General features: G+C 38.4%; 1 protein-coding gene across 1 annotated transcript; it reads right to left on the bottom strand.

The window, feature by feature from the left end:
• Nucleotides 1–3,358: 3,358 nt before the first annotated feature.
• On the bottom strand, nt 3,359–11,991 carry LOC106913172 (uncharacterized). The gene is made up of 7 exons (XM_088014770.1): nt 11,753–11,991; nt 11,344–11,661; nt 9,643–9,808; nt 7,723–7,784; nt 5,188–5,487; nt 4,145–4,213; nt 3,359–4,050 (listed from the first exon to the last, which is right to left on the bottom strand). Exons 1-7 carry the CDS (start codon nt 11,925–11,927, stop codon nt 3,917–3,919), a joined length of 1,224 nt encoding a protein of 407 aa, XP_087870896.1. The 5' UTR covers nt 11,928–11,991; the 3' UTR covers nt 3,359–3,916.
• Nucleotides 11,992–12,614: the final 623 nt, after the last annotated feature.

The raw sequence follows: 12,614 nt of genomic DNA, 5'->3' as shown, positions 1-12,614 counted from the left end.
AGATCCTCTGCTGACTCCTTCTGGGTCTCATCAGAACCATCTGGGTTCTCTGCATCCTGTCATTCAGAACCAGATTGACTCTGATCTCCTGGACCTGAACATGAACCCGGACCAGGCTGAGGTTCTGTTGGACCTGATTGTGGAAACTTGATGGTTCTGATGGTTCTGATCCACTTCCACCAGAACATTCTGGTTCTGGTTCTGCTGTTTGTGGCTGCAACTTCATCAACTTTCTGTTGATCAGTTAAATTCTGTTTTTTGACATTTATGTGACCTTTTATATCTATAAACATTTTTAAGTATTTGAGGATAAAATACTTTAACTTTACATTTTCTGATGACATCAGAAGATTTAAACATCAATATTTCAGTCTACGTGGTGAACAGCGCCCCCTGGTGTCACGATATGCTGATGGTCAAATAATTTCATTTTACATCTGAATTTATAATCCTCTTTTCAGATATTTCATTACCAGTTTTATGACTCAATTTTTCTTTACTTTCTGATTCTCTCATGTCAAATTATGCACTCGATAATTTTTATTGAAAAATCTTGAAAAAGATTCACTGCGTGCCACAAAGGTCCGATTTAGTACTTTGTAAAGAACATATCTAACCTTTTGTTATAATTTTATTTGTTGGTAGGAAAGCTTAGTTTAGACTATCTTTTTAATCTGTCTTTTTTTATCTGTAGGGAGTGAAATTGATGTGATTTGAACTAACAAACTTCTCTCTGACCAGGATTTTTCTGAAAGGACCAATAAAAAAATAAAAAACAATAATAAAAGCCATTAACTTCAGGGTGTGCCTAATAAAGTGGCCGGTGAGCTGCGTCGCTGTCCGCGGTGCTGAACTGAAAAAGCATCTGATTGGTCCGTTTACCGCCCCCTGGTGGTCTGAACTGGAACAGCAGAATGGAACCAGAACATCATCCGAACCAGACCAGAACTTTCTAAACTCATTAATAGAGAAAATTTTAACAAGAATATTTCATATCGTAAAAATGATTTTCAATCTTTCTACTCATCAGTGTTACACTATAATAATACGTGTGGAAACTTGAGTCAGCTTTTAGTTCCACCTTTAATTCTCCCTGTTAATGTCCTTATTTATAATTAATGTTTCTATATTTACTTCATGGCTTTGAAGTTATGTTACTAAAGTTAAACATGATTCACATTCATCTTTGAAGCTGAATACTGTCTCCACTCGATGTGAATCAGAAGCAGCACAACAGCGCCACCTTCAGGTTTTTGCCTACAATAGAATCACTGGTGAGTTTGTCTCAGTATTTCTGGCTCTCGGTAAATTAAAATATAAAACTGCAGAGATGTGTAGCTAAATATTTTATTGCAAATATACATTTGTATGAACTGTCAAATAAACAAACAAATAAATAAATAATAATAATAATAATAATAATAATAATAATAATAATAATAATAATAATAATAATAATAATAATAATAATAATAGCTTATCATTATTGATATTATACAGTAACTGATATTTATACTGCATTACAGAGAACATTTACAGTGTTTGGTGAAATAACTGTAAAGATTATTTCCTGTTGTGTTCATGTCTCATCCTCTTCCAGATCAGATTTTCAGATGTTGCAGACATTTTCTCACATTAAAGTTACAATTCTCTTTTCTCAGTGAACATTTTCTGTATAAATAAGACATTTTTTAAATGTTTACTATCATCCTGCAGGTGAGACATTTTACATAACTTCATTCCCAGGACTAGAATCAGAACCAGAACCAGAACCCAGTATGGAGAAGCAGCACTCAGCTTCTATGCACCACAAATCTGGAACAAACATAAAAAACCCACAAAAGTGCTTTAAATCTAGAATAAAAAACTATTTATGTGCAGATGAAACCTGGAGCATTGAGTAACTGTACCTAGTGATGTTTGTTTATGTTTCCATGACGTGAAGCTCTTAAAGCCACAGGCTGCTGAAAAGCTCCAGATGATTTGTTTGTTCAGCCGTTTGTCGGTTTGGTTTGTTGGTTGCAGCTGCAGCATTTCTGACAGAAGATCAAATTTTCCCACAGCTTCATTTATATTTAACAAAAGTTGTTTGTTCAATGACGTCATGATTAGTCTGATTAATGTATTGATGCTTTTTTAGGGTTTTGTAATGATAAATGTTAAAGTAAAATAAGTTATTTTAGTTTCAGTTTAAGGGATTAAAAAATATAAACCAAATATCTTTGAAAAATAAAATTTATATTTTTGGTAACGGTTAAAATAAATGTTTAATCTCAACAAAAAATGACTTCAGATTTGATGGAAAATGTTAACTCTTAATAATTTAAATCTAAATCTGGAAACTCACTGACTTTGATTTTATTTTGCTGTGTGATGGAAAATTCAAATCAGGAAACTCAATCCATAACCCATCTTCTCCTAGAGAAGATTCTTGGTTCATCACAGCGTCTATTGGCCTTTCAGTCAGCGGAGCTGCATGATGAAGTTCACTGAATCAAACCAGATCATTTTGGATCAAGTTGATGTGAATCAGCCTGGTTTTGTTCTGACGTGAATCCGTTTCAGTCCATCACAGGTCCGTTTGTTCTGTTTGTTCCTGCTGACTGAGTTCAGGTTCATCAGTTCCTCCATGAAGCTTTGAGGATCCAAACTGAAATTTATATTTCTAGAAATTTGAAAAGCATCACCAGCAGCTTCACCTTCATGCTGAGCTTCTTCTGGTGATTAAATTATTTCCACCTAAAGCTGGTTAACTGTTGCAGAGCAGACTTGGTCACATGTTCATTAAAGGCCTCATTGATTGTGATTCACTGATGGAGCTGATTGCTGAGCTGTGAGTTCAGCTCTGAGCTGTTTCTCTCTCAGATGAAGAACACAGGTGCTTCCTGAACCATTGTTTCAGTCGATGCTTGTAACTGTCATTGTGTTATTAAAGTGAGAAGCCACAGCTAACGGTGTGGAGGCTGCAGAGCACAAACCCACACAGCTGCAGGAAAGGAAGTCTGATTGGCTGCCAGCAGTTTGGTGGCTTCTAATAACCACTGAGAACAGATTCAGATCTGCTGCTCTACAAACTCATCATCTGCTGCATCTCTGTGGTTTGGTTCTGCTTCCTGGAAACATTTTCATTGTTTTTACTGAAACCAACATCAGAGCTGATAGATTGTAAAGTGAATCATCTCAGTCCAGTCAGACGACCAGCATCATTAATTCTCCCTGATCTGCTGCTGATGAAACCACTTCATGTCTCCTGATGAACTCAGAGCCTCATGGAGCCTCATTCACACTTCAGTCAAACCTCTGGATGTTTGAGCAGCTGGAGATTCAGAGGAACATTTAGTAGAAAATAGAAAACTGATTTATTCTGTCAGGATTTATTCACAGCAAAAACTACATGCAGAATAAAGCAAAAACTGTAGAAAGACATTTGGACAAAATCAGAGTTTTTACGTCTTTGCAAAATAAACTGGACAGAAACATTTTTAATTTTTATGAATTAATCTAAATGTTTGGTAAAACTTTATTTGAAGGGGTCAGAATCAGACTGACATGAAATTATAAACATGGAGTCTTTATGAATATTTATGGTAAAGAGTCATTTGGTACAAAATTACAATAAAACTGCATTAAAAGAATCAACATTGAATTAATTCATGTCATTTTGGATCAAATCTGACATTTTTTCTAGGAAAATCTGTTAAAAACTAAACTTTTATTAAAGTCAATGACATTAAATCTTCTTGAACTGATTTAGTTTCCTTCATAGCAGATCGTTCTGACGTCTGATTGGCTGAGAATATCTGACTTTATAAAACCAAAGAAGCTCCAGAACTAATTAAAATGAAGCTAAAGCTGAATAAATGATTTTCAGTGATTAATAATAAAATCCTGCGTTGCTGCAGCTGCAGCAGAGGGTTCAGCTGGGGGCCGGTCCCTTGGTCCTGAGGACCATCAGCAGAGAGAGTCCACAGCAGTACACCAGACTCTTCACTATCAGCACTGAGTAGAGCAGGCAGAGCAGCTTCACCCTGCACTGAGCCTGGAAGGACACTGACAGACACACAGACACAGAGACCTCATCAATCTACACATCCAGCTCCTGCTGAGCTGAAGCTCCTCTGGATTCATCAGCAGCTGATCTTACAGTCGAGCTGCAGCTGATCTGCCTGGTCTGGACTCTGTGGAGGACAGGAGGCTGCTGCAGCTGGAAGCTCTGGAGCAGAAAAGGAGGACAAAGTTTGGAGAGAAACAGAGAAACGTCCGTCCTCTGCTGCTCTGCTCGGCCTGACAGAGACTCACATGAAGCTGAGGAAGTCGCTCACTGAGCAGCAGATTTACATTTTATTCACATTTAATTATTTACTATCTTTGCTCTTCAGCATCTGACCTTTTACTTTAACAGATTATATCATTATGGTGGTGAAATAATAAAGTGTTATTATGCAGCTAATCTTTATTAAACACTGATTATATTATCAGATACATTCCTAATGTCTCCAGGCTCTCTAGCGCCCCCACCAGGCCAAGTGTTGCTGTTTTAATCTGTAACATTGACAGATTAAAGAGTCTCTGCTGAAACTCAGCATGGTCAGCATGTGACCACAGACTGAGGTCAGAGGTCACCAGAACTCTGGAGCCACTTCCTGTCTTTACTGGTTTCCACGGCAACAGCTTCAGAGAATAACAAACATTTTAATTAGGATGAAACAACTGAAGTTTCTATTCTTATATTCTGTGTTATTAATAATGTTTTCCAATAAAACATTTATATGGTGATAATTTCAAACTTCCTGTCGACTTTAAACATTTTGTAAAACTGGCTGGATGCCTGGCGCCGCTCCCAGCAGCTTCAGGGAGTTTTCTGCTCAACCTGTTAATATTCATCAGCTCTCCTGCTGCATTGATGATGAAGTTATTATGTTGATGCATTGAAAACAGAGCTGATGGTTAAACTGTGGAGCTGTGATGAGAAGCAGCCGCTTACTGACGGCTGCTGTCTGCAGCTTCATGCAGGTCTGTGACGTTTCTGATGCTACGGATCAAATGTGGTTCAACATTGTGATGCACATGTGGATGTTTACTTATTAGTTATTGATTCTGGTTTTATTAAGTAAATATTTGGTTATTTTCTGGACGCCTCTTCAGTTTTGGGTCCTGAGAGGAGAAATAACTCGGCAGCTTCCTCACCTTGTGTTGCTGGGGCCTCCACTGGGCCCCCCTCATGCCGCACAGAGCAGCGGTATCTAGATGTGTTGCGTTGATCCCGATCCACCAGTAAGATGGAGGCGGTGCGGTTCGGCTCTCTGAGCTCCAGCTGCTCTCCAGAGGTCAGATCCTTCTCTCCACCGTCCTCCAGTATTTTCCAGGAGATCTGGACCTCAGGAGGAAACATGCCTGAGGCCAGACACAGCAGGAAGCCCTTCCTGTCCCGCTGGGCGCTGGATGCTGCTGGGTACACGCTCACCACGGGCTGCACTACCGGATCACCTGGAGGTCGGCAGCAGGAACCAGCAGATTCAGCCAGCAGCTCTCATCACTTTGATACGTTTTGTTAGAAACACAGAGAAACTTTTCCACATGATTCAGAGTTTAGCTGCTGCAGACGATCCAGAGATTCAGCTGGAATCAGTTCATGAGCAGAGAAACGACACAAAGTGGCTCTGAATCTTTGTCTCATTTATTCTGATTTTTAGAAGAACAGAAAATTTTACATGTTTTTAAATCAGATTTTAAACTTTACACACAAATTAATCTGCTGGTTTCAGAGATTTTAACTATTTTAGTAATTCAGTTTATTTATATTTAGCAAATTCACAACAAATGAAGTTACTTTATAAAAATATAGTTTTAATTCAGTCACTTATATTCCAGTTGATCCTGGTTATCCACCAGTTCACTAAGCTCATTAATTATTAATTGAAGCGTTTCTATGGAAACCAGCAGATTGTTTTATAGATTTTTCTGCTCAGATGAAGTTTTTCAGTCAAACTGGTTTTGTTTCTCCTTCCTGTCTTCACTGTGGGGCCCCTCAGGGCCCCTCATGGCCCCTCATGGCCCCTCAGGCCCCTCAGGGCCCCTCAGGGCCCCTCAGGGCCCCTCAGGGCCCCTCATGGCCCCTCAGGCCCCTCAGGGCCCCTCAGGGCCCCTCATGGCCCCTCATGGCCCCTCAGGCCCCTCAGGGCCCCTCATGGCCCCTCAGGGCCTCTCAGGGCCCCTCATGGCCCCTCATGGCCCCTGGCCCCTCAGGGCCCCTCAGGGCCCCTCATGGCCCCATGTCGGGCCCCATGTCGGGCTCCTGCTTTCCTCTTTGTTCTATTTAAAGAAACTTTGGTTTCCTTCTCCGTCGTTCAGAGACTCTCAGGTTCATCACATCATTTATTCTTCATCTGACACAAACTGCTGGAGGCTTCAAACTTTTACATTTAAACCAGTAAAAAACAGAAAAACATCTGAAATATTTCAGTTTATCAGGATGAACATTAAATAATATTTACACATAAATTTACAGAAATTAAACTATTTGGATTATGATCAATTTCATGCATATTATTGGATCAAACATTTCTATTTTAAATAATTAATATTAAATTAGTTTTATTTTCTTGCCACACATTAATATTAGTTCATTATAAAACTGTTTTCATTTATTTGATCAAGTTTATACTTTACATTTTTAAAACTAAACGTTTTTGTTGAAATCTAAATTTATAGATTGATGCAACAAAATGTCAAATTTATATCCAAATGTAATAAATATAATGTCTTTCACAATTTAACTATGTTATAATTTGAACTCTAAATATTTATAATGACTCAATATTTGAAAATTAAGATGAGATGAAAAAATAATAATTGAAAACTATATTATTTCTCATCTACAATAATTTCTATGCAAATTAAATGTAAACGACTGAATTTTGATCATATTTTTAGTTGGTTTTCAATATTTAAAAATTATAAATTTAAACATTGGTAACAAAGTGTTTCTGATATCTTAATAAAACTTTTGGGTTTTTTTGAGTAAAGAATTTCTTAAAGGTTTTCTAAACGTTTCTGTGAACATTTCTAAGATTTTAAGTTTTTACCAGATGAACATTTTTATCGACTCCAGAAACGTCAAAAAGACGATAAATACAAAATATATGGAACATTCTAAATATTTTCTTAACTATTTTAATTTTAAAGGGACTACAGAGTTTTTCTTCTTCATCAGCAGCTGCAGGATAATTTATTTACTAATGATAGAAAATCTGCAGCAGCAGAAACTGATTAAAAACATTTTAACTTGTAGAAAAAATCAACTGAAGGAAAATTTAACTTCTCACCGTTTACATACAGTTTGGTTCCAGATCCAAAGATCAGGTAGTTATAACTCCCACACAGTGAGAAACTGATTCACAAACCTGTCGGCTGATTTCTGGTTTTATTATATTCAGTTGGTTTATTTTTACTTTTATTATAGTGAATTTTTCTCCATCAGCTTCAAGTAACTCTGAGTTTTATCAGTTATGTATAAAATATTTTACAGTAATTAGATTTTTATCAACTATAGTATCAGATATTAAAGAATTAGAGTCACTCACTGTTTTAGACATTATTCTCTAATATGAATAAAGAGAAAATACATTATTTTCTAATGTTCTGGTATTTTTGAACAGGTTTTTCATTAATTACTGATATTTTTATAATTAATTATCCAATAATGATAAAAACGGTTCTTACCCGTTACAACCAGTTTGGTTCCAGAACCAAAGATGGGGTAGCGATAGCGAGAACCATCACTCCTCCTCACAGTGAATCAAACTGATACAAAAACCTGCCTGTTCATTTTTACTTCTTAATTAATCTAAATTTTATTTGAGCTTCATGTAACTCTGAGTTTTAGTCGATGATAAAGAAGCAAACTGGTTTTTACAATAATTATAGACTTAATAAAATCACAGCGTTAGAGTCACTGAGAGGAAAAGACAAGTTTTAGATGTTTATGGAATTTGAAACAGTTTCATAAATTATTCATATTTTCATGATTCATTTTCTACATTTGATCAAATATAATGTAAATCCTGAAGTGACTTTAAACACATTTTATCTTCCACAGTAAAACCAGTAAATGTTGATTCTTACCTGTTACAAACAGTTTGGTTCCAGAACCAAAGATCCAATCATACCACAGTGAGACAGACTGATACAAAAACCTGTCGGCTGATTTGGGTCTGATTATTAAAATTATTTTCTCTGTCAGCTTCATGTAACTCTGAGTTTTATCAGTCAGTAAATAAATAATATTTTATTAGACATTTATCAACATGATCAGATGTTGCAGTTAGACTCACTCAGAGTTTTCACAAGTTCTTATCCAATATTTAACAGTTCATTAAATAAAGTTGGTCAGATTTTTTTCTAACATGTTTTTCATGAATTATTGACATTTTTATGGTAATTTTCTTCTAGAAAGGACAGAATTTATGAGAATTTGGGCCTGGAGTCAGTTTTGCTCCACTGAGGAAAAATGATTTTATTCATTCAAATCACAGTTTATTAATAGACACCAACAGGTTTTATTACATCAGCAGGTTTGAACTGATTTAATGTTTTTAACTCCATTTTGTTTCCAAAGAAATAAACAATGACTTCATCATTTTCAAATATTTAGATGTTGTTTATATTCACAAAATTCATAAATATTAAAACTCACATGATTTGGGGTGATGAGTTTTATGTGACTCATAATGTTTAAAACATCTATTCATGAAAAACAGACAAGAAAAATCTGAGCCCCAAAATCATTGCAGCCCTGGGCTACTGCCACAATCAGCCTTTTCTATAGTCGCTTTTTCTAGTAATTAAAAAATTACATTTAAATCCTGAAGCAGCAAAAAGTGACATTAAACAGTAAAACCAGTAAATGTTGATTCTTACCTGTTACAAACAGTTTGGTTCCAGAACCAAAGAGGTATTCCCATCCCACAGTGAGACAGACTGATACAAAAACCTGTCGGCTGATTTCTGGTTTTATTATCTTCAGTTTTTATCTTTCAGCTTCATGTAACTCTGAGATTTAGCATTTAGTAAATATATAAACAATATTTTACAAGAATTAGACTTTTATCAGCAATATTAGCAAATATTACAGTAATAAAGATAATACCTGTAAAATAGCTTAAAGATACAGTTCAGAATCAGTTAAAATACTAAATGTATTTTATAAAGTTTCCCTGAACATGTTTCTATGAATCATTTATATTTTCATAATTAATTCTCTACTAATGATAAAATCCAACATGTAAATCCTGAAGCAGCAGAAAGTGACTCTAACCTCAGTCTAACTTCTCCAGTAAACCCAGTCAGTGTTGGTTCTTACCGGTTCCATCCAGTCTGGCTCCAGAACCAAAGCGGTACCAGAACCTCCACAGAAACCAGTCTGCTGCTGAACGGGTCGGCTGAGGGGAACCGGTCCAGATGATGCAGCAGGATCAGGTTTCAGCTCCATGATGAGTTTCTCTGATGTTCACATCAACATGGCTGCTGAAGCTGCTGTGAGGTTCTGATGGACCAGAACCATCAGAAATGTGCTGTGAAGGTCCAAAGTGGGTCTGAAGGAAGCTCTGCAGACATCATGTCTAAAGCTCTCATCTCTCCCACTGGGTCTCCTGGTTTGTTGGGACGTCGTCTTGCTGAAAGTCTTCAGTGTTCAGTCTGAGCTGCAGCTGCTGAGATCTCCTGAGATCATGAATGCAGCACGGAGGGAGGGCTGTGGTTTCCTGGAGGCTGGTGGAGCCATGAAGCTCACACTGATCAGGGATGGAGGCTGGCAGCAGAGGTCATGACCTTTCACACTGATCAGGGATGGAGGCTGGCAGCAGAGGTCATGACCTTTCACACTGATCAGGGATGGAGGCTGGCAGCAGAGGTCATGACCTTTCACACTGATCAGGGATGGAGGCTGGCAGCAGAGGTCATGACCTTTCACACTGATCAGGGATGGAGGCTGGCAGCAGAGGTCATGACCTTTCACACTGATCAGGGATGGAGGCTGGCAGCAGAGGTCATGACCTTTCACACTGATCAGGGATGGAGGCTGGCAGCAGAGGTCATGACCTTTCACACTGATCAGGGATGGAGGCTGGCAGCAGAGGTCATGACCTTTCACCTGCTGTGAGTCTGACTCTCTGAATGCTGAGAAAACCTCCAGATTCACTGAGTCTGAACAGCCGGCCCAATGCAGAAGCAAACCAAGCAGCTGCTTGGGGCCCCAAACCTTCAGGGCCCCATAAATAGATTCTAACAGGATCACAGATCTAGAAATTTAACATTTGGTCACTGAGAATAAAATTCTATTAACATTTTTAACATGCAAGTTTAGGGTTTAAAGTTTATTTTGTAAAGTGCAAAGAACACCTTCATAGTTAGATTGTTGTTGCCATGGCAAGGAGAGGAGAGGAGAGGAGAGGAGAGGAGAGGAGAGGAGAGGAGAGGAGAGGAGAGGAGAGGAGAGGAGAGGAGAGGAGAGGAGAGGAGAGGAGAGGAGAGGAGAGGAGAGGAGAGGAGAGGAGAGGAGAGGAGAGGAGAGGAGAGGAGAGGAGAGGAGAAGTTCAGCTCCTCTACAGGATGAACCACTGATCCACTGGGAGACTCCCAGTAGACACCAGTTCACTCCTGGAGCTGCACTGGAAACACCAACTAGTTTTCATTACTAACAATAATACATACAGTAAATTATTGATCTGGATTTTACAGAATCAAAAACCAAACAAATCAAGTTCTGATTATATAAAGTCTTGTGTCCAAAATGATCCATTAATAAAGAACTAAAGGTCTTAAAACTGTTAACTAGTAATTAAATCAATGATTACTCACATTTATCAGAATTTGTTTCTCATGTTAACCAACATTTGTCCTGCTGGTGGCGCTAGAGAAACATCAGGATCTCAGCAGAACATCTGATGGACACAAAACTGACCTGAGATCAGATCAAGATTTGACTTTTAAGATGAAATGAAGTGAAATTATCTGCTGACATCTGTTACATATAAGAGCAGCTGGAAGGGATTTGATCAGGAAAATTAAATACGTATTGATTGATTTTCAATATTAATCTCAGATCCATTACAGTGTTTGTCAGGATGGTGAAGATTCTGATCTCTGACAATATGAATGAAAATCATAGATTTTTAAATAAATATAAGAAAATAATGAAACATTAAAGTCTAAAACTCAGAGAGTCTCTGTGTGAGATGGAGGTGAAATCAGTGAACCTGGGCTGTGGTTTACTGCTCTCTATGTCACAAACTGACATCTGATCATCTGGAGGTTTTTGTTCAGGCTGAAGGAATCATTTCTCACTGTGGGAACCAGACTTCCAGCAGCTGCAGTAGTAGGAGGCTGAATGATCCAGTTTAACTTTATTGATCTTCAGTTTACAGCTGTTCTGATTTCTCTCAGCTGAGAAATCATCTTGCTGAGGATGACTGAAAGGTTTTTCTGGGCTGCCACCACTGGTGATATAGAGAATAGCTCTGAATGTTTCTGTATCTTTCTTCTGGTACCAGTAGACGTAATTAGTACCACACTGTCCAGTCCCACAGCTGAAGGAGACGCTCTGTCCGGATCTCCTGGTCAGAGTTAAATCCTGAACCAGCTGTGTTGCCATGGCAGCCAGCGCTGTAGAGACACAGACAGACAGGTGAAGGTTAGTGTGACAGTGTTTGTTCCAGGTGGGCTTTGTTGGCTCCTGATTGGTGGAAACACTCACCTGAACCCAGCCAGCACAGAGCAGCAGCTGGGAGGAAAAGCATTGTGTGCAGTGGAGTTTCCTCTGGTGAACCTGGGGAGAAGTGGAGCTCTGATGCAGCTGAGGCCAAACAAGGACGAGCTGAGAGATCAGACCAGGGCCACGTGGTTTCTAGCAGAGGAACCAGAGCTCCCATCAGCCCCTGCAGCCACAGAGAAGAGGAGGCTGCTGATTGGACGATCAGAGGAAGCTGCTGATTGGACGATCAGAGGAAGCTGCTGATTGGATAATCAGAGAAAACCAATCAGCATCTGATGGAGATAATCTGCCTCACAATCAGCAGGTGGCGCTGTTTGTTTAGATTTGTCATTAGAGACACTGAAATGTTTCAGATTCAGATTTTTATTGACTGTTTCCAGTCCCACCATCAAACATACTGGGAACAACCAGCAGCCACTGCTGCTTTACTTTAACTCAGAGTCAGGAAGTTGAGGTTGTTATTTTTACCTCTGTGGTCCAGTCAAAGTTTCATTAATGCTGATTCCTGATCCTGACATTATGCATGAAGGAAAAGACATGAATTAATCTGATCATACAAACTGATATATCTGATCTGTTTTCTGCTTGTTTTGTCATTTTCAGCATTTTAAAATATTAAATCATGAAGGCTGATGGTTTTACTGACTTTCCTTCAGTCGGGCCAACAGAACCAAGGTGAGTCCATGTTCTGGTCTGATTGGACTCAGTGAGCTGCTGATGTTTGGGAGAACTGAAGAGAAAAAACTTTTCCCACATTTTACACCAAAACTTCGTAACATGAGAGGATTTTACTGAGATGAGGTGAAATGAATCCCTGTTTTTATGAAAATGATTTAATGAAGCC

Source organism: Poecilia mexicana, unplaced genomic scaffold (genome assembly GCF_051168715.1).
Source record: "Poecilia mexicana isolate PSO_F unplaced genomic scaffold, ASM5116871v1 scaffold_17, whole genome shotgun sequence".
NCBI lineage: Eukaryota > Metazoa > Chordata > Actinopteri > Cyprinodontiformes > Poeciliidae > Poecilia > Poecilia mexicana.
The sequence above is the reverse complement of the archived record's forward strand: the minus strand, read 5'-3'. Positions and strand labels throughout refer to the sequence as shown.

Bases quoted from the DNA above. Each gene is read 5' to 3' on its own strand.
- LOC106913172 (XM_088014770.1), bottom strand. From the start codon at position 11,927: ATGGGAGCTCTGGTTCCTCTGCTAGAAACCACGTGGCCCTGGTCTGAT. The intron at 11,662-11,752 runs GTGAGTGTTTCC...GTGTCTCTACAG, and splicing joins TCTGTGCTGGCTGGGTTCAG to CGCTGGCTGCCATGGCAACA. The intron at 9,809-11,343 runs GTGAGAAATGAT...CTCTGCTGCCAG, and splicing joins CTGGAAGTCTGGTTCCCACA to CCTCCATCCCTGATCAGTGT.